The sequence below is a fragment of the Balaenoptera musculus genome, chromosome 3 (assembly GCF_009873245.2).
Source record: "Balaenoptera musculus isolate JJ_BM4_2016_0621 chromosome 3, mBalMus1.pri.v3, whole genome shotgun sequence".
NCBI classification, from domain to species: Eukaryota; Metazoa; Chordata; class Mammalia; order Artiodactyla; family Balaenopteridae; genus Balaenoptera; species Balaenoptera musculus.
Window position 1 is genome coordinate 105,489,236 of NC_045787.1, and position 22,613 is coordinate 105,511,848.

At 37.5% G+C, this 22,613-nt stretch overlaps 1 protein-coding gene across 1 annotated transcript in view; it reads right to left on the reverse strand.

Annotated features, from left to right (window-relative positions):
* FBN2 (fibrillin 2) overlaps positions 1 to 22,613 on the reverse strand; it is a 223,821-nt gene that overhangs the window by 194,879 nt on the left and 6,329 nt on the right. Inside the window, 3 exon segments of the mRNA XM_036848958.1 lie at positions 9,931 to 10,026; positions 18,536 to 18,631; positions 21,561 to 21,659. Coding sequence (XP_036704853.1) covers positions 9,931 to 10,026; positions 18,536 to 18,631; positions 21,561 to 21,659 — 291 coding nt within the window.

The window sequence follows — 22,613 nt, forward strand, 5'->3', positions numbered from 1 at the left end:
AAGCTGAGGTCCCTGATTTGAGACCTCTCTTCTTCTAATACAGACCTTTAGCGTTATAAAAGTCCCTCTAAGTATTCCTTCAATGGCATCTCACAAATTCTGATATTGTTTTCATTCATTCAGTTCAAAATGCTTTCTAATTTCCCTTTTGATTTCTTCTTTGATCCATGGATACCAGAAATGAGTTACACAGTTTCTGAATGTTTGGGTATTTTCCAGAGATCTTTCTGTTACTGCTTTCTGATTTAATTCCATTGTGAACTAAGAAGACACTTTGCATACAGCTTAAAGAATCTGTCAGGCTATGCCTGGGTTCTCTCTGCCCACAGCACAGCCTGGAAAAACTCTCAAGCAGCAACCTGGGAAAATCGAGCAGAGTCCTTTCAAGGATCACTTTCTGTTGTTACTTGAGGTCCAATATCTTGAAACCCATTGTTTCATATATTTATTCTGTTTTTCAGTTCTTCTTAGGCAGGAGGGTTAATCTGGTTCCTGTTAGTCCATCTTGGCTGGAAATAGAAGTCTCAAATTTGTTTTAAGTATTATGAGTTTTGAATAAATATTTTACCAGATCATACACATAAAGAAACTCTGGGTATAAGCATTCAGAGGTATAATCAGAAATTTATATACCAAAAAGATTTCCCTAGGCCAGATAACAAAAGAACATAAAAATAGCAAGCCATCTCTTTCATTCTATTGGAAGTGTGTACCTATTTATCATTCTCGTACTTAACAATTGCTACAATATATTTCTAAAGTGTAGAAATACATTACTTTTGCAATTTTGTGTTTCACTCGAAATAAAGTTGTAGTTAAGTGTGTGAGTTTTGAGGTTATACCACTGTGTTCCAATCCTACTTTCTCCATTTATTAGCTGAGTGAATTTCAGCAAATTGTTTTACCTTTTTGTGCCTCAGTTTTCTCATTTGTAATATGATGTTAAAAAATGGTATCTTTGGGTTGCTATAAGTATTAATTTCTCTAAAAAATGGATCATAATCCCCAGTATTACATAATTTTCCATTTCAAATTAATACTACTTTAATTTATGCATAGATAAATCATAATCTGACTGTAAACAGTAAACATACAAACATAATAGATTCATTGCTATTATCTACCTGACATGCAATGAATTCTCCTGAATGATGTCTTTGCCTTCAGCCTCTCCACCCTCCATTTCTTTTTGTTTACCACTCCAGATTGACCTTTATAGGGAACTCCTTTCAAGATTAGAAGTCCTTCATAATCCCTCTCCCCAGAGCCTCCTGCATAGAGGGCAGCCTCTTGACTTTGGCACTCCAGACTTTGGGTATTAAGGTCCAAGTTTATTTTTCCAGCCTCATCTTCTACTCTTCCCTTTCACTGTATCTTAGAGCCACACTGATGAATAAGCATCCATGAACCCTCAAGGACCTCTACTGCGTCTGTACGTTTTTCGTTTTGTTTCTTCTACTTGGAACCGCTATGTTTATGTTGTCACACATACGGCCTGCCTTTTATATACTGCAGTGTGTGGAGCAGAGGGAACACAAGGCAACTTAAGATAAAAATATCTGCTCTTGGGCTTCCCTGGTGGCGCAGTGGTTGAGAGTCTGCCTGCCAATGCAGGGGACACGGGTTCGAGCCCTGGTCCGGGAAGATCCCACATGCCGCGAAGCAGCTGGGCCCGTGAGCCACAGTTACTGAGCCTGCGCGTCTGGAGCCCGTGCTCCGCAACAAGAGAGGCCGCGACAGTGAAAGGCCCGCGCATCGTGATGAAGAGCGGCCCCCGCTCGCCACAACTGGAGAAAGCCCTCGCACAGAAACGAAGACCCAACACAGCCAAAAATAAAAATAAAAATAAATTAAATTAAATTAAAAAAAAAAATCTGCTCTTAAAAGGCTCACAGCCAAAAAAGTAAGCAGTCACAATGCAATGATGAAGAGAGCTAGTCTAAAGGAATGGGATATATGGCAGGTATAGTAAAAAAGAAGAGCATGCCTAATTTTTGCACCAAAGGGAAGGTAAGGCAGGGAGGCAGGTGGTGGTCGAGGAAAGCTTCACAGAGAAACTGTTCTCTGGACAGTCTGAAGACCCCTCTGACCTACTCGTATTAGATTTAGCAATATACTAGCCCATTGATTACAAGTACCTTGAGTGAAATAAACTACTATATATTAGTTACACTGTGAAATGCTTGGAACAAGACTTTGTGCATAGAGAAGGGGGAGACTAAAGAGACCAGTTAAATAGTGAGTAACTACTAATAGCAACACTGGTACTTACAGTAGAAACATGTCAAAAAAAAGATGAGCAGGGTCTAAAAATTCAACTGCACAACAGGCAAGGCAGTGATGATGATATATAGTATTTTTCATTTGACCTGTATTATCACAAAAAATCCACACAAAAATTACATTGTTCACAACGGATGCACTCTGACCTAAGACATTCCGAGTGATGCTGGAACAATCTTCCTCATCCATAAACACAATTTTGTGTAGGAGAGCATATCATATCTTGGCTTTATTTTTCATAATTATAGCTTATTATTTATTGAGCACTTACTCTGTGCCAGACACTGTCTAGGCACTTTATCTTTCATTTAATTCTCATACCAAGAATGCGAGCCACTCTTAAAACATGCTATTTATTCTGAGTCCTTACACTCTCAATAAAAGCAGCATTAAATTTTATGTGTATGATTTAAACGGTTGACAAAATCCCTTTATTCCATATCTGAAATTCCATTTTTGAATATTCCGCTGTTATCTTTTTGATAACTGGGGAGTTCAGTTAAAAGAGATTAGCATCAATAATGATCATTTATTGGGTGCCAAGTATTGTATCATTAAGTCTCAAAAATAATTCAAGGTTGACACAGTAGACACCTATTATATATTCAGAAACACAGATCAGAGAGGGCAATCACATTTCCAAGGTCACACAGGTCTTAATATTAAGGTTTGATTCTGGCTATACCCTGTGTTCCTAAAACACAGCAAATATCACTCAGTAGATGCCTACCATGTGCCAGGTGCTCTGCCTATTATGTGTTAGGAGCTTATTAACACAGTATTGCTTTTAATCTTCCCAACAACTCTATAAGGTAATTGCAGGTCCACAATCCTTTATCTGAAACCCATGGAGACAGGTGTTATTTAAGAATTTTTAGTATTTGGGAATTTTTTTTTGAAATATACAATGATATAACATAAACCCCTCTCCCCACCCATGAACATTTTGTTATTTATTGCTTTTGGCTAAATCCTATGTAATAACCTTTCATTATATTTAATTCGTGTGTGTGTGGTAGCTTCACCTAGTTTCCATACCAGCTAAAACTCTAATGTCTTCGGACCTGATGCTGAAATAGGAAAATATTTATGGAGCTACACAAATATAAAAATTTGAATATTTTTATTTTGTATTGCAGGTTCCTCTGCCTCTAGGTAGACAAACCAAAAGCAAACAAAGATATACACAAATAAGGACACTTAGAGCTGGAATAAATGAAAATACTCACTGGTTTAACTCAAAGGAGTTTTAGAAATAAAGCATCAGGGTCTAACAGGCTGCCAACACATTCAATCTTACTGCATAGATCAAAAGAGCACAGGCTTAAATCGAAGAGTGAGAAACGGAAGCTTGGCCTCTCCCAGATCAGATTAATCAATGAACTGATTTTCTCCAAAACTTAGAGCTGTCCTTTATACAGCCCAGCATCTCCACTCTGAGTTTTAGCTTTCCATCTCCCTTTGCTATCATTCTCCGTTCCGTTCTTCTTTTCTTTCCCTTCCACTTTGCACTGCCTGCTTTTTTTCTCTTTCATTTTCCTTCTCTTGTGTTCTTAATGGCATTCAAGATAAGGATGTCATCTGAGCTACTGCCAAAAAGTTCAGTTCCCACAGATCTTCTGGTATTTCTCTGATGCCCATTTAAGGCTAAGTTTAGCTTAGAGAGTGCAAGGTTATAAAACGTTCTTAACGACCTCAGGAGTGCAGAACTGTGTGTGTGTGTATGAGCGTGCAGGAGCGTGTGAGTTTGACATCTGCGGCTGGTAATGTTTTCTCTCTGTTCCTTGTAATTTCATTCTCACTAAATCTTCTGAGTGCAAGAAAAAGGGAGACCTCTTATTTCTATAAACCAACATCAGCTCAGTAACTGGGGTAACTGGTAATTAACTGTGGAGTTTAAATAATGTTATTCCGTACAAGATTCCATCATGCTATATCGTGTAATATCAACACAGGAATTAGTTCAACACCGTTTTTCCCATTATAATGAGTTAGTTTTTTTCATTCAGATTAATTGCAGGAAAACTTCTGCAATTCTCCCTTAATCAGGAACCATGTCTGAGCTCTCACATAAATTTGTTATTACTCCTATTATAGTATTTACTATGTTGTATTTTATTTTAGTGTTTAAGCAGATGACTAGTTCTAGTCTTTAAACAGATAATTTGCTTCTCATTAACAGGGAGTATATATTGTTTGTAAGCTGAACTCCACATACTTGGCCTAATACTAAATAAGTGCTCAATAGATATGTGATAAATAAATAAATAAATGTTTATAAATAAATTTATTTTAGTTACCATCCTGTATGTTCTAACTTGTGGTTAAAAAGGTAAAAGAATAAAATTCCAATAGGAATTTTAGGAAATTCCTAGGAAAAAGCTATAGATATTTATAATATTTGGAAATGGGGAAGACTTTTTAAACATAATACCAAAGGAATAAATCATAAAAAGCCTTTTTGGAGGGAAATAAACAGAACATATGAAAAGCTTTAAATTTTCACATATTCAATGACTCAGTAATTACATTTCTAGGATATATTCTAAGAATAAAATCAAAGATATAGATTTATCTACATAGATTTTTATCACAGCTTTGCTAAGAAACAAACCAATAAAACGACAAGAGAACCTGAAAATGACCTTAAATGTTAAATGTTAATTAATAAAAAATGTAATTACAGCAGACAGCTATATCACCATAATTGAATTTAAGGTCTGAAATCAGATTGTTGGAGATCCTCCTCCTGTTCTAATACTCCCAATGCTACCATAAGTTTGAAGTGGGCAAAACTTCCTCATCTGTGAGACAGAGAAAATAGCTTTACAAATATCATACGGTTGTTTAGAATGTAGATACCTAGCCCTCATTATTACAACATGCAGTGTAACTATTACAGTCCATAATCTAATACAATGTTGTTCATAACCTAAAAGAAGAAGCAGGATATAAGTACATTTCATGTTACAGAACGTGAAATATTCTTACAGTCGATTCCAGTAAGAATGGAAACAGCCCATTCTTTGTAAGCAATATATGTGTGGTAGAACAAAGGACTCAAAGTATAACCCAAATCTTAAAAGTAATTAATTCTGACTGGAGAAAAATCATAAATAATCGCATTTCTTGTTTTTCCTTGTCTTATTTCTAAATTACCTTATAACAAACATGCGTTACCTTTAGATCAGAACATTACAATGGGAGGAATTTTTTCTATAAGTATTGCCTATTTGTTTCTTGGAAGTATCAAATCCACTGCATATAGAATTCTGCAGAATTCCAGTCTGTCCTCTCACCACACTCCCCTGTATTCCTGGTCACATTATTAATTTACTATGCTACTTGAATGTCCATAGGCTGAACAAACCCACCCTGCATACTTTATAATAAATTCCAAGAGCATGGAATTAATGTTGATTAATAAATGTATAAATTATTTCTGCACAAAGTTTGGTCTGGTCTACATAATCCCCAGAATTCTGGAAAACCCTAATTTGCCAATCTCCACTCTCGTTCTTGGAGAATCTGGATAAGGTCTGAGTAGGTTTAATAACAGTCACAGTTACTTTACCGACTGAAATGTGAGTGGATGAACAGAAATGTACAGAATAATTCAAGACTTTAAGGTGCCATCACACAATCCTGAGCAGTAAGTTATAAAGGATGCCTTTAGAGAAGTCACCATCATCACGCTCCCCCTGAATTAGACAGTAAGAGAGGCACTATACATCTGTTAAATGCCCGCTTAGGCAGGAGCATAATAACGCAGAGTTTAAACAGCCAGGACTCTGACAACGGAATTCAGTCTCACGATGGAGGGAGCGAGCGCACACCCTGTGACTGGAAGTATTCGAGCAGAAGCGGAGTTACTCCTCCTCAACATGTTTTTAGACACCGAGTTCATGCGTTAACTGGATGATTTTATGAAAGTTATCCTGAAGGGAAATCCGTCCATTTTACATTTCACATAAAGGTGTGATAGTTTAGATTTTATAAACTTTAACATTTGCAACTTGATCTCACTTTTTTTTCTGATGCAGATTCAGATTAACAAAAGGAACTTTTCTTTAAAATATCAGTAGGTTAAAAAGTAAATTTCCAATCCTCCTTTTTAAGGTACCATTTACTGAAAGATGTACATTTTAAAGGAAATGTCACTAAGCATAAGGGTATTTGAAATTTTACCAAATTTACACACTTTTTAAAAGGAAGTCATGTTTACATGTTTACTACTACAAACTGTTAAAAAACAATTGTTTAACAATTTGTAGTAGTAATTTATGCATAATTTTAAAGGGTCTAGGATATATTTCTAACAGATGGTCTTTATATAAGCATCAAGGAAAATTCCATTACAAAATGCGATTTCAACAACCATTTAAGGTATAGAAGTTGAAACAGGGACCTGGGGCAGGCCATGTTTATTTTTATTTTTTAAAAAATATTTGTTTATTTATTTGGCCGCATCGGGTCTTAGTTGTGACATGTGGTATCTTTCGTTGTGGTGCGAGGGCTCTAGAGCGCATGCGCTTACTTGCTCCGCAGCATGTGGGATCTTAGTTCCCCGACCAGGGATCAAACCCGCATCCCCCGCATTGGAAAGCGGATTCCTAACCACTGGACCACCAGGGAAGTCTCCAGGCCACTGGAGTTTATAATAAGTAATCACTGTACTTAGTCCAGAAATCCCTCAGGTAATTTCATTTCTTGCCTGCCTGCCCCCTCCAAGTTTCTACTGATAAATAATAAGGTATATTTTAAGTGTTAGAGAAAAAACACCAAGTCTTGATATATAATGATGAATGCATGTCTATGTATTTTCAGGTTTATATTAAGTGCAATATTTATCTTATTTCAAATGTCGTCTTTATGGAGAGAGAAGCAAAAAAAATTGAATATTGTCATGTGCCTTGGACATAGCTAAGCTGTCTGCATTTTACAATCAGCATGGGACCACAAGAACTCTTTCTTCAATTCTAAGTATAAAAGGTCATTGTACATATCAGCAAGAATGAGGAAAGAACTCCAAAAAGGCTCAGCTTACCCAGCACCAAGACTCAAGTTAAATACCACAATCATGCCAGCCGTTGGTTACCATTCAGTCTCTTGTCTCCAGTCCGGAAACCAGTCTGCCAGAAGCCCAGATAGCAGAAAAAGCTGCCATGTTTATCACACTACTGATCCCAAGAGACCAATTTAAAGGGAAATTATATGTGTTCTACACTAAGAATGAAAAGTATCCCTAATTTTACAAAAGACATTTTTCTAGAACAAAGAACATATATTTTGAAAATTCAATCATTGAAAAAGACAATATAAACCGTAAATGTAAACTGGGCACATGGGCCTATTCACTAACCTCAAAATAAATAAACTATTCTTTTTGTAGCTAAGCAGGCAATGTTTCTTGAGAAAAATTATCAACTCCACTTTCAGTGGGATTAGCTATTACACATTAAAAATTCAATTGAAAATATCTTTCAAAAGCGTTCAAGTTCAGAGTTGCAATCTAAGAGTGGAAATTGCTAATTTCTTCTTTGGAAGAAACAAAGTTTTAGAACTTTCATCTGAAGGTTAGTACTTAAAAAGATTTTTAAGAAACAAACCCATGTTTAAAAAAGAAAATCCTTCAGGCCAATGCATTAACTAATAAATTTTGTAATTCTTCTGAAAACATGCTACTGTACATGTAAAATATATGTTAAGTCTTTATTGAATTTCCATAAATTTAGTAAGGACTAACAAACCCAATGAATGAATAACTGTTGCAGAATAACGATGTAATGCCTGGAAGCCTCTTTCTCGAAACTACACAATTCCTTTGCCAATTAGGAACTGAATTTGAAATCTGCTCAAGATAAAAGTGCTACAAAGTTTACATGACCTCCAGAAAAATGAACATCATCTCCACCAATTATAACTATGTTTGAAATTATAAATTTAACTATTTTCCATTCTATGGTGTTTAAATAAACTTATCATCTCAGAAATTTGTTTTATTCCATTCTCAACAACTTATCATTTTATGCTAACATTTCACAATTAATTTTTCTTCCTAAAATAAAAGCATCTGGTGAAGACGTTTAAATTTGTCCTAAGTGTAACTATAAACTCTGTCATTTGTGGAATGTACTTCGGTCCCAAGAAATCTCTATTACCTTAGGAATAATGTAAATATCTTAATGTACATATACATACAAGTGTATGTTAAAAGGCTGCATACATCTTACTTTTCAAACTTCACCATATAATTCTAATTTCTCAGCTTCTTCTCAAGCTTCAACCTGAATACCAGGATTAAGTTTTTGTCAGTGTAATGGATATAATTTTAAAAACACAAGGTTTCTTTGCAATTCAAAGCCTCTGTACATATATAAACCATCACCACTACTTATCTGTAACATTTCAATGACATAGCTTCATATACTCAAAGTTTCACAACAAAGAAAGCACTATACAACTTTAGATGCTATGAAAGCCCTGGGAAAATCAATTGAGTATGTATATAATTATGAATGATTATGTAATATTGATTTTAGTTTAAGCTTATTTTACTTTTATGGTTCAGTGCTAAACAGTTATCACATTTTATAAAATTTACCTTCTTTGATATGCCCTTTTGCTATCAGAACATTATTAATAGTTCACTTATTGCATCAACACTGGGGATTTTCAGTAGTCTACAGGTCACGAGTTTAACTGCTATTTAAATTATGGTAAATTGGTTTCATATTGGCTTGACCGACCGTTTACATGGATAAGATGGACAATGCTGGATGCCTACCCAGCCCCCTTTCCCCTACACCTTTCCTCCTGCCCAACACAACTTCTACTGGGTTGATACCAAACTCTCCTTTTCAGATAGATGACTTTGAGAGGCTTTCATCATCTCCTGCTCCATAGACAGGTCCTGGTAAGTCTACATAGAACATATTAATACCATTCCTCTTACCAGGGACTGGTTCAAAAACTCAAGCTTAATCCAATCAGCATATGGAGTATCTCTGAAGGCTAGTATTGGCCCATGGTTAAAGGAGAGGTTTTCTCTCTCTAGATGTGAACAAGAAAGCATGTTCCCTTAGTTACTGCTGGCAGTCATTTTACAACCATAAAGAACTGGAGGGTAGGGCAAAACTGACAAAGGAACGCAAGGCCAAGACAAGTAGAACAACAGAATGAAAGCCTTGATCATGTCCTACCTGAAGCCCAGTGACTCTGGAATTTTTGTATACAATGTAATATATTTCCTTGTTGGTTAGGGCAATTTGTTTCAGATTTTTGTTGGTCTTGCAGCCAAGAACATGCTACATTTTTTTTTTAACAGAGGCCGCACTGCCAACAGTGACTCCTAATTTGAATTAACTCCAAATTATTAGGATCTGCCATCAGTCACTCACTCAGAATTACTCTAGAGCCGGAGTCCCAGAGTTGGCCTCCTGAACTGAGTTCACTCTGGTGGAAAAAACTGAGACACTTCAGCTGCTATTAGCTATATCTCAAAATCTGACCATGCAAGTTATAGACATAATCAAAGAAGAATGAAAATATTATTTCGTTAGAAGATTTTTTCATCAGTTAATAAAAAATTACACATTTACAACAAGATAAACTTCTCCAAAGGGAGGTTCTCTTTTCTCTTCTTACCTCTTTCACACTGTGGACCAGTGAATCCATAAACACAAGCACAGCGGTTGGGTCCAATACAACGTCCACCATTCTGACATCCATTTTCGCAGACGGCTGCACACAAACACAACAAGAAGTTCACTGTACAGTAAATGTCCAAGTACAGTGTAGTAGTGTAGAAATGTAGCAATAATGGATCTTACCTCTAAAACACGTCACATCATGCATTTAAGTAAATATATTTCAGTGTATATTGAGACCAAAACCTACACAATTCATGTAAATCACGTTGTTAAGCAAGCATTTGGTAAAAGTTTTTTTTTTAAATCAGAATCACAAGGATTGGCTGGTTCTAATGCCCATACAGTCAGAATATAATGATTTGATCCTCTATTTCAGTTCTATTAACACTATAATCTATTTACATAGGTAAAAGGTGATTAAAATATGAAAGAAAAGGATTGTAGACTTTAGAGAGCAGAGAGAGGGAGAAAAAAAAGGAGAGGAAAATGCGATATGAAAAAATAGAGAGGATATGGCAATAAAAAAGAAAAAAACAAAGAAAAGGAAGCCAAAAAAGAAGGCAGAATAAATAAGTAAAAGGCAAAGCTAACATGAAAAATGGGGGAAAATACCATCAATTCAGCAATAAAATACCAAGAGAAGTAACTAATGTGTCAAGTTATAGAAAGAAAGAAAGGGGAAAACCTCAGTGTCAACACAAAAGGTTCTTTCTTATGAAATTAACCCACAGTTCAAAATTTGTAAGTAATGATGACAAACACCTGCAGCACACACTTTCCCTCCTCTAGACTTGCGACAGGGAGACCAGAATTCGGAAGTCAGGTGGCCCAGAGGGAGCCAGTGAGTCAGAAAGGAATCTGAACTCTCTCCCCACCCTCTCTCCCCACTGCACCTCCCAAGGAGAGCAACTCAGCAGCCAGGACCCAAGACAAGAAAGTGTCCTAAAAAAATCACCCTTCAGATTACTTGAAAAATAAGTATTCCTGTGAAACATAATGAGGACAGCTGAATTCAAGAATCTCATCTCCTGCAAGAGAAAATACCGATACCACAAGCTATGTCGTAACCTACCCACCTGTTGAACAGATTAACACTCTGTCCTCACAGAAGTAGAAGAGGATTACATTCTATGACCTGTGCCTCCAAAACAGGACTTAAGACACGAAAGGGCAGTGACGAGGCAGAGCACATTTACGTGCGCTTCAAGTGAGGGCCATATCGGAAATGGGAAGCTCAATAAATAAAGCGATATCTAAAGATGCAAGAGGGTTGCTATTTCCTTACCAGGAACATGCAGCTGGATTACCCATCATCATCCAGAGCACACAGAACGGTTTCTCTTCTGCTCATAGTAGCAATACCAAAGCACACTTTGAAACAAGACACCTTCATCTTAAAGCATCAGTGTGCCAATGGTCTTAAAATTCTTTGTCTGCATCAGGCTTCACTCCAAAGCAGAATTCTTTGTATGTCTACACAAGAACGTCTCCCTAAGAACCACACCTTTCCGCTTCTTCACTTGTCCCAAGCTGAGTTTTACTAGAAAGTCCAATTCATCACTGCCTTGGAAAAACAGTTGGGCAGTAAGTTAGATGGATAAATACACAGGATAAAAGATGCGAAATAAAGGTCATGAGAAGCATGAGAAAGATGGAGGCGGAAAGGAACGTGGAAGGAACAAAAATCTGTCTAGAGAACTCTCGGTAGGGTATAATTTCACAGAAACAACCGTAGGGATTTGAATATTTTGATTGCTAAAGGTATACTGCAAATGGGTAACACTCACCTAATGTAATTAATTAATATGAAAGGAATTTTCGTTAAATACTATCAAGGTGTAAGAAATGTAAATGAAAGTCACTGCCCCAGGCATGTTCTCTCATTATACATATGCTAACCCTTATGATGTGAATGGGAAAACGCATCCATGACTGACACTCAGGATCTATCCCTGCGGAGGCGGAGGGAGGGCTTCTCTCAGGGTTTTCCAAGACAGAGCTTCCAAATGCCAGGGAGGAGAAGAGGGCTGGATAAGCCTGGAACATCTCCTGGAGAGAGCTCGCCCAGTACACATGAAATCCAGGCTAACTTACACAGGTTAGACTAACAATGCCTCTCTTCTCACTAAATTTTTTTTTGGTGTGGAAAACGTAGTTATTATTCATAAAAAATTATGTTAACATGCAACGTGGCTTTTTGTTACTTCAAATGAAATAATTTTTTAAATTTCTCAATTTTAATTTTTAATACAGTAAATATCAGCAGGTATAACCCATTTAAACAAAAGATCTTCAGTGTCTTCAGTAATTTAAGGAAGTACCAAGGGTTCCTCTGAACAAGAAGGATGAGATCGGCAGATACAGCCATTTGCTTCTATTCCTACTCTCACCTGAGAGAGAGCTCTTCCAGGAGAGGGACCATAGGGAGTTTGCCTTTGTATCCCCCTCATTTACTGTAGTATTTGATGTACTGCAGATTCTCAAAAACTCCCAAAATATGTCAAAATCTCGCAGGATTCTTCCCACCTTTTTGGGAGGCGGAACAACGCAGGGAACAGACTGAGGAGTTCTGCTGTGCTCAGCACATCCCAATCACGTCATCCTTTCGATTCTCAGCTTCCCTGCCTATAAAGTAGAGTTAACAGTCCCTACCCCAGAGGAGTTTGAGGATTAAATAAAATGGTGTAAAAAACAAAGTTCACAGTGGCTACACATTCAAGTGTTCTACAATCTTAATTCCCCTTCTTTTTTATACTGCAAAGGATCTGTATGAAAAACAAGACTTGTTCTACAGCAACCAAAGTTTACCCTGAAGAGCAATAGCCAAAGAAGAGAAGCAGGCAATGCAGATATAACAGTGGACCAAAAGGGAAAAAAAGAGGTAATTTCCTTCTTTTGAATAAATTAGGATAAAAGTTATTTTATAAAGTAACAAGACGTAATGGCAACAAATTTACCTTTCAACTGGAGTTGGAAAGAAACTTGTATAAGCCTAAATTTCCACCATGGAAAAAATGCTGACCACCCAGGAAGAAAAAAAAAATGCTTACACCTAGTGTGGGACAAAGCAAAAGGCGAGGGAGAAGAAGACTACGTAAAGAAATATGAGCTGGTTTCTTAACTGCCTGCCATGATCTGGGGAGAAGGGAGAAGCAAACCCTGTTTCAAGTTGGTCAGCCTGTGATATAGAACCCTGATCATGACTGCCAAAGCCTGAATATTTTTATTCAGTAAATATTTACTGAGCAACTACTCTGTGCCAGGTAATATGACAAGTGTCTGTTATTACTAGACAGACTCCTGCACCACTTAACATAGGTACAAACACTTGGACATAAGTCAAATCTGAAATTATGGTGGTTACTTCTACACAAATGTATGGGATAAAAACAGATGCTAAACCAGGTTAAAATGTTACAAAGAGGAAAGAAACAAAAGCCTATTTTTCTAGGCCAGATAATATAAATCTCTACTACTGGCGCTACCTTCTTCCTTTGTCTTCCAGGTTACCATGCTCTCCCAGTTTTCCTCCTGTCTCACTGTCTACTCTTTCTCACTCTTTGCTGGCTTCTCCTTTCTCTTCTCCACCTCAAAATGTTGGGCAGCAATCAAGGCTCTGGCTTCAGCCCACTTCTCTTCTCTACCTGCACCATCTTCCTAGTGATCTTTGTCTAGGCCTACAATTAAAAGATTAACCATATAAAAATTCAACCTATATGCTTCCGAAGTCATATCTCTATCTCTGACCTCTCTCCTAAGAGGTGAGTTCATAGATCTTTTCACTTGGAAGTCTAACAAACTTCTTCAACTATCAAATCCAAAAGAGAACTCTTGATATCCCATGCTCTTAGCCCCACCTGACCCCAGTCCAAACCACTCCCCACTCAGTCTTTGGAATATCAGGAAATGGCATCACCATTCAGCCCAGAGCTCAACCCAAACCTTCTAGTTGTCATTATGGATCTTTGCTTTTTCTTTCAGTCTCATTCACCACACCCATTCCATCAGTACACACTTCCTTCTGTAGATTCTACCTCCAATGCAAGCTTAATCCAAACACTTATCACATCCTCAAGTTACTACAGCATCATTCACCAGCACCACTGCACTAGCCTCCTAACTGGCCCTTTCATTTTCTCTCTTGCCGTTTCTACAATCCAGTTTCAACACAGCAGCCAGAGTGATTTTTTTTTTTTTAATGTTAATTGGATTGTATCACTCCACTGCTCAAACTGCACCAATGGGTTCCCATAATATTTAGGGGATAGTCCAAATTTCTTTCCTTGGTTTATGAGGCCCTACACCTTTGTCTCTGAACTCATCCCCTGCCATTATTTCTTTCCCTCACTTCAGCCACATTAAGTCTTCCTCTTGTTTCCAAAATGTATGTAATCTGTTCCCACCACAGGTCCTTCGTATTTGCTTTTCCCTCTGTCTAGAACACTTTTCCCATAGACCTAAAAGCACAGACTCAGGTCTGTGTTCAAAGTCACCTTCTCAGAGATTCCCCAGTTAAAAAATAGCAGAGAACTGCTTATTCTGACCCAGACTCTCTCCCCCTTACTCTCATTTATTGTTCTAGAACTTCTCATTCCCTAAATTTGTATTAGGCATTTCACTTTTCACCTACTTGTTACCTGTCTTCCCTACCAGAAGATAAGCTCTAAGAAGTTGGGCATCATCTTGCTGGTCACTGATGTACTCCCAGCACCTTGCACAATGTGGGGCATACAGTAGTTACTCAATAAACATTGCTGAAGGAAATGAAAGAGTGCTTTCTAAAGAACATTTTCTACATTTCTGGGAAAGCAGCTAAGCAATTTTAATGTTTTTATAATCCTCATTTTAAAAAACATTTCCAGGACTTTTCTGGGTTCACAAGCTGATACTGTTACACCCGCCTCTTTACTCCCAGTAAAACTCTCTCTAAGAAAGACAACTTAGAAAGCATCTTCCTTAAACCATTTCTTGAGCTGACATGTACTAGTTATCATACCATCACCTTCTTATTTGCTGGGACTAATGAATTTTTTAAGTTATATAACTTTCTCGAACCAAATGTTCTATTACCCATGAGTAAATGTTAGGCAAGGATAGTTCCGTCCCATGAGATATCTAGAGAACAAATTTTCAGATGTATGATGGTCTTCTGGCCCAGTGCTTTTTCACTTTCCCCTGACTGAAAAGTGTGGTGACATCAATATGGCTTGCCACAGGAGCAGAAGAACATAAAAGCACCTCCTACAGGATGGGAAACTACTTTCCGTCACCTCATTTCCCATTTCTGTGTGAAGAGCAGGGAAGAGACATACCTACAAGAGCTCTTTCTGTAGAACGTTCAGGAAAATACATACATACATACATACACACACATACCCCAGACAGGTACAGCAGCTGAATTCAGGCAAAAGTGGCTAGTTTTAGGATAGGTTTGACGAAATACTCTGAAAGACCAGTTGAGGTGAGGCTCTACCCCCGCAATTCTAAAGGAATTACGATTTTTCTCCCTAAGGAGTAAAAGGTTGAGTTTCAAGAAGCATAACAGTGTCTCTTCTCTGGCTATTGAATTCTATAAAATAGGGATACAATCAGATCTCCTAATGCTTTTGTAGGTGTAAAAAAAGGTATAAATCTGCTCTGTTATAAATAAAATAGATAAATGATGGGAACATGCTGTATAGCACAGGGAACTCTACCTAGTGCACTGTGGTAACCTAAATGGGAGGGAAGTCCAAAAGGGAGGGGATATCTGTATGTGTATGGCTGATTCATTTTGGTGTGCAGTGGAGGCTAACGTAACATTATAAAGCAACTGTACTCCAATCAAAATAAATAAATAAATAAATAAATATGGTGTTCATAAGAGACTTTTTTAAATAGTTATAATCTGGAGTCCATTGTATAAAATTTGGAAAATGCTTGAATGTATGAAAAAATACAGAAAAAAAAATCATTTATGAAAAAAGAAATTTTGTTACAATCTCTGATCCACTGTCGTCCAGTTGTTTCCTGCTCTCATCTGGTCAACCCTAGACTAAAAAAAGTTATTACATTGGCATCTTCTATTCTTGCAAAAAACTGGCCTCAGTGCATGGTGTTCTCTCAAATTCCTTAAGATTCCATTTCCCAGACTCAATCTCAGGCTAGCTTAACAGCTTTTCCCATACCTGAGAACCACCTACACAAGGGGTCTGCAAACTATGGGCCACAGGATAGATGTGGCTCACTGCCAGTTTTTGTGCTGTCCATGAGTTAAGAAGGGTTTTTACAATTTTATATGGTTGAAAAATCAAAAGAAGAATAATATTTTTGTGACACGTGGAAATTATATGAAATTCAAATTTCAGTGTCCAGAAAGTTTCGCTGAAACACAGCCAAGCTTTTTTATTTGCATATGGTTGCTTTTGCACTACAATGGCAGAGTTGAATACTGACACGGATCACGAAGTGTAAAATATTTACTATCTGGCCTTTACAGAAAATGTTTGTCGACTCCTGACCTTAAGAGAATATCTTTCTTTAAATCAAGTCACCTGTTTATTTTAAATTATTTTAAAAGAAAACTTTATAGCACTTATAAACAGAAAGCTAAAATTACCCAAACCTGAAGGCAACCTCAAAAATAACATCAACAGTCACAAGGAGATACCACTTTGTATCCATTAAGATTGCTACCATCAAGAAAACAGAAATAACAACTGTTGGTGAGGATGTGGAGAAATTGGAACCCTTGTGCACTGCTGGTTCCCACCTGTAGTAAAATATAAAACTGGGTAGCCACTATGGAAAACAGTATGAAGGGCAGCTCTTCAAAAAACGTAAAACAGAATTACCATATGATCCCTCGATTCCACTTGTGGGTATATATCCAAAAGACCTGAAGCAGGGACTTGAATGGATGTTTATCCACCCAGGTTCACCACAGTGTTATTCGTAACCAAAGGTGGAAGTATCTCAAGTGTCCATCAATGGACAAATAGATAAAAGCAAAATATGATATATACACAAAATGGAATATTATTCAGCCTTAAAAAGGAAGAAAATTCTGACACAAGCTACAACATAGACGAACCATGAACACATTATGCTAAGTGAAAGAAGCCAGCCACAAAAGGACAAATACTATATGATTCCACTTATATGTGGTACCTAGAGTTGTCAAATTCACTGAGACAGAAAGTAGAATGGTGCTTGCCAGGAGGTGGGGTGAGGGGAAATGGGGAGATAGCATTTAATGGGTACAGAGTTTCAGTCTTGCAACACAAAAAATGTTCTGTGGATGGATGGTGGCGACAGTTGCACAACAATGTGAATGTACTTAACACCACTGAACATACACTTAATAGCTAAAATGGTAAATTTTATATTATATATATTTTACAATAATTTTAGAAGTTTTTTAAACTGCAACAAAAACGGAATAAGGTTAGTTTAAAACAAGCTAGATATTCTTGCACATCTAAGACGTGGTCTTGCTATGGTAAAATGGTTAATGAACAATTCTTAGGGAGGTCTTGATGATTAGCAGCAAACCTAGACTCTGCACCTGATGAAATGCAAACGGAGTGAAAAGGGACTTTCTTACTATTTGTGATTCAACTTTCATTAATATCATGTCCTTCTACTCATCCATACTTAAAAATATGGGGATTCCTGTAAGAGTTCCACAATTTGGGAAACACTAACCTAAAGTATTCCCCAGTGATAAGTCAAAATACAAGAGCTATCATCCTTACCTTCTTGCTAAAAGGTTGTTTTTGATTATAATAGGATATTCTCCAGTGAGTGAAGAGCTTTGCTGGATTAAAGCTCCCTCTTTGGGCTTCCCTGGTGGCGCAGTGGTTGAGAATCTGCCTGCCAATGCAGGGGACACGGGTTCGAGCCCTGGTCTGGGAAGATCCCACATGCCGCGGAGCAACTAGGCCCATGAGCCACAACTACTGAGCCTGCGCGTCTGGAGCCTGTGCTCCGCAACAAGAGAGTCCGTGATAGTGAGAGGCTTGCGCACACCGCGATGAAGAGTGGCCCCCACTTGCCGCAACTAGAGAAAGCCCTCGCACAGAAACGAAGACCCAACACAGCCATAAATAAATAAATAAATAAAATTTAAAGAAAAAAAAAAAGCTCCCTCTTTCACAATGACATGGTTTTTAAAAAATCACTTCACAGCCCTGTACTGTGGTATTAAATAATAAAATATATTTGAGCAAAGGACAATTTATAAGATTGGCTCTGCTAGGGTTAAATTTGGGATATCCTAAAACGAGAGAGAGATCACAGCGAACGTTACCATTTTTTTCAGAAAGGTATCCATGCTTTATGGCACTAGATAAAAGAAAATCAAGTAAATATTTACTTGTGACATATGTCAAATTTGATAAAGCACTAGTAATATTCAACAACATCAATACTCTAAAACAAAAATTTTTAAAGAACTGGAAAAAAATTAGGTATTCAGCTATAAGGTATGTCTTTTCTACATCAAAATATTTTTAAAGGATTTTAAGATCCTTTACAAGACCTTAAGTTATGACTCAGTATCAAATGCCCACTCAATCAAATTATTTCTAATAAATCGAGTCTATCCCAATGTTGCTTACGTTGTCCACAATAAGTTCCAATATATCCTTTCTGGCACTGGCAATGGTCATCTGCACAGGTCCCACCGTTCATGCACCTAACGCTGCACTGCTGAACTGCAAAGAACAACAAAAAACATAAAATTATCAATCACCAGAATTATAGTATCTGTGAGAGTCATAAAACTATACTAAATACCCAATTAATGACAAATGTATTCTACGGAAGGAAATGTTATGACCCAAGCATACCTTTATTTATTTGTAGTAAGTATGCACATGAGCATATCTGTTACAACATATGTTATTTAGTATATATTTAAAATCTATTACACTTTCAATGTTAAAAGAAGGAAATATAAGGTGACTAGAAGTGTCAGTTCTAGGATGCAGGAAGCACTCATGTATCCATTCAGAATGCAGTGGCTGAGGCCTGGCACTGCCATCACCCAGTGCTTAAGCAACTGCTTCTCCTTCTCTCACATCAAGTGTTTTAACAAGGTCTGCAGGTTCCACTGGAAGATATATCTCAAATCCATCTTCTCCCTTCTGTCGCCATTGATACTGTGTGGTTCAGCTACCCTCATCTCTCACCTGGACTGTTGCAGTAACCTCCTGATAGGTTCCCTAGCTTCTACTCTTACCCTCTTCAAATTCTTTCTCTGCAGAGCAGCTAGAGTAATCTTTTAATAATATAAATGGCATTGCTTCATTTTCTTATTGAAACCCTTTCAATGACTCCCTGTTGCATTTGGGATATAATGCAACCCTTCCATGACCAAGGAGGCCGTGTATTATCTCCCTGGATGTGCCTGCTTCTCTAAGATCTTCTCTTCCCAATCTTCCTCTTTGTAATCACATGAACCTTTCACAGTTTCTCAAGCGGAGGAAAGGTCTTTTGCTTTGCTACTTCCTCTCCCTGTGAGGGTCCCTCCCTGGCTCTTCTCATGCCTGGCTCATTCTCGTTCTTCAGAACTCAGCTTCAATGTCACATCTCATCAGAGTGGTCTTGTCTGGCTCCTGTTTCTAGGTTCCTCCTTGGCTCCAGGCTGTTCTCCTTCACAGCAAAGTTTCCTTCCGAGAACTTACCACTATCTATAATGACTTTGTGGTGTTTGTTTACTTGTGTTTTGTCTGTCTCCCTACAGAGATGTAAGCTCCGTGACAGTGGATGCCAAGTCCATTATGACAGCAGGGCACTGAGCTCATTGCCATTTGCTGGGGCCAAGGAAACTGTGGAAGAAGTAGACTGCGGTCAACGATGAATCAAGAGTTTCATGCCACAGTGTCAGATGCCTACTATCCATTCACGTGGAGATGTCCAACAGGAAATGGAACATGTGACTATGAAGCTCAGTGGAGGGATCTACTCTAGAGATAATCATTATGAGTTAGCAACACATTGGTAGTAACTGAAGACATATATGTAAACAAGTTCACCCAGGGAGGACAGAACTCTTGGGAATACCTAACTGTGACTGTAAGGCTAATAAAGAAGATACAGAAAGGAGACTAAGAAATAATAATCAAGAAAAGGAGCATTGTGAGCCATTAATATTTTACAAGTGAAGGGAAAAGAGAGCATTTTAAGAAGATCGTGATTAATGGTGCTAAATGCTTTGTGGAGCTGGAGCATCGTGAGGACTGGAAAGGAGAGAAAAGTTCCTGATGGAAAGGCAGCCAGTGTTACTCAAGGCCAAATGAATTCAGGGATCCCCTATTAAATTACGTACTGTAAACTGAGGGTCAGCCAGTGATTGTTCAGCTGCCCAGGTAGAGGAATTAAGAAACTGAACTGTAAAAAATTTCTCCAGGTTTGGGTTTTTTGCTGAGAGTGTATTTGAGAAAACTAAGAGAACAGGATAATGAAGATATGGGGAATGGTATCGTCCAGGCAGTCAGACAAGGGAGGTTCAGGAAAGTAGTGGAAGAAATTTGCTCATCAGGGTGGTCAAGAAAGTCTTGATGAATTCTAAATAACAGGTTTTCAAAGGTCGGGAAAATGGCAGATTCTTTTCACAGAAAACGAAAACTAGAGCATTAATCAGAAGTTTCATCATCAGACAATGACATTTGTTATACGAATCTTGAATCTTATATTCCTCAATCAGATAGATTATCTATTACCTTTTCTTAGGGAAAATTTGTACAGAGAAGTGTTAAAAATATAACAACTTCACACTAGTTTGAGGCAGACAAAGATTTATTTAATTATTGAGCAACTAAATAAATAATATCTGCTTCCACCTGGGTATAAAATATTACCTTAAACACTGGCCTAAAAGATTAATCTTGGACCTTAAAGACCCAACAATTTCTACTTAGGTCATGAAAAACACAATCTTAGCCCACTGTTACTGTGATCTCACAGAGCTGTTGGGAGTCAGTATGTGTAAAGCAAAATAGCTAATATATGTAAAACATCTGGTCAGTACACAATAAATATTTGTTGTCATCTCAATCCTCTTATCCTTCCCCTTTAGTTAACCCACAAAACAGGATATGAGCCACAGGAGTTAAGCAAAGGCAATAAACAGAGCTGAGGGTTTGAGACTACAGGCTTAGGCATCAGAATCCCTGGCTTCAAATCTATGTTACTTTGGATGAGTTAAACTTATGTGCCTTATTCTCCTTCTCTGTCAATGGGGTAATAATAGTATCTCATAACATTCATGTGAGAATTAAATAAAATGATATAGTTAAACACTTAAAACAGTACCTGCAACATGGTAAAAACCCAGTAAGTTATAGCTATTACTCGCAAAGAATTACTTCTCCACTAAATCCAGGCTCTTTTCCTGAATAGACACATAGCTTCTGGACCAGTAATGAAATCATTTTTCTTAATGAAAATCACTCCCCCATTACCCCTTAGTTGTTGGTGGCAACAATTAAGCCACCAAAGATTTTTACTCCAAAGATTAGTGCTGACCTAGTTAGTGAGGAAAATTATCATGGGTCTATATCCTCATTGAAAAGGACATTTAGTATTTACTCAAAAGCTTACAGATAATGCAGTAAATAAGGTCACGTATTAAAAACGTACTTGATTTTGATCCACAGGTTGGTGATATTTGGCCGCTGGAACAAGTACACATGTTAGGACGGGAACAAAATCCATCTCCACAACTATTTCTACAAATTGCTGCAGAAAGCACAACAGGGAAGCGAACAAACAATTAGGTAATAAACCATAGTTTACAAAATAAGAAAACTATAGTTAAAAACAATAAACCTGAAAAACTAAGATATAAAATATGTGATACATTATATACAATGGAATATTACTCAGCCATAAAAAGAAACAAAACTGAGTTATTTGTAGTGAGGTGGATGGACCTAGAGTCTGTCATACAGAGTGAAGTAAGTCAGAAAGAGAAAGACAAATACCGTATGCTAACACGTATATATGGAATCTAAAAAAAAAAAAGGTTCTAACGAACCTAGGGGCAGGACAGGAATAAAGATGCAGACGTAGAGAATGAACTTGAGGACACGAGGAGGGGGAAGGGTAAGCTGGGACGAAGTGAGAGAGTGGCAAGGACATATATACACTACCAAATGTAAAATAGATAGCTAGTGGGAAGCAGCCGCATAGCACAGGGAGATCAGCTCGGTGCTTTGTGACCACCTAGAGGGGTGGGATAGGGAGGGTGGGAGGGAGATGCAAGAGGGAGGGGATATGGGGATATATGTATACGTATAGCTGATTCACTTTGTTATACAGCAGAAACTAACACAACATTGTAAAGCTATTATACTCTAATAAAGATGTTAAAAAAAGTTTTTAAATGTGATATATAATGCCTAATTTCAGATATACAACAAAATTACCCATTGTAGACAAGTGAATAAGTCTCTCAAGTATCCTTATGATAATGTGCACACAAATGAAGCTACTTCAAGTTCCATAATCCTAATCATTCAACTCTTATCAATACAGGTCATCTTTTCCATTCAAGGGAAAGAGTTTATACTCAGAATTCACCATGAGAAGACAGTCTTGGTCCTAGGAAGCTGGGAGGGTTGAGGAAACCTAGAGGTCCTGCATACCTTCAGAAAACACAGCCAACTCTGTAAAGGACCTTCACAGGAGACA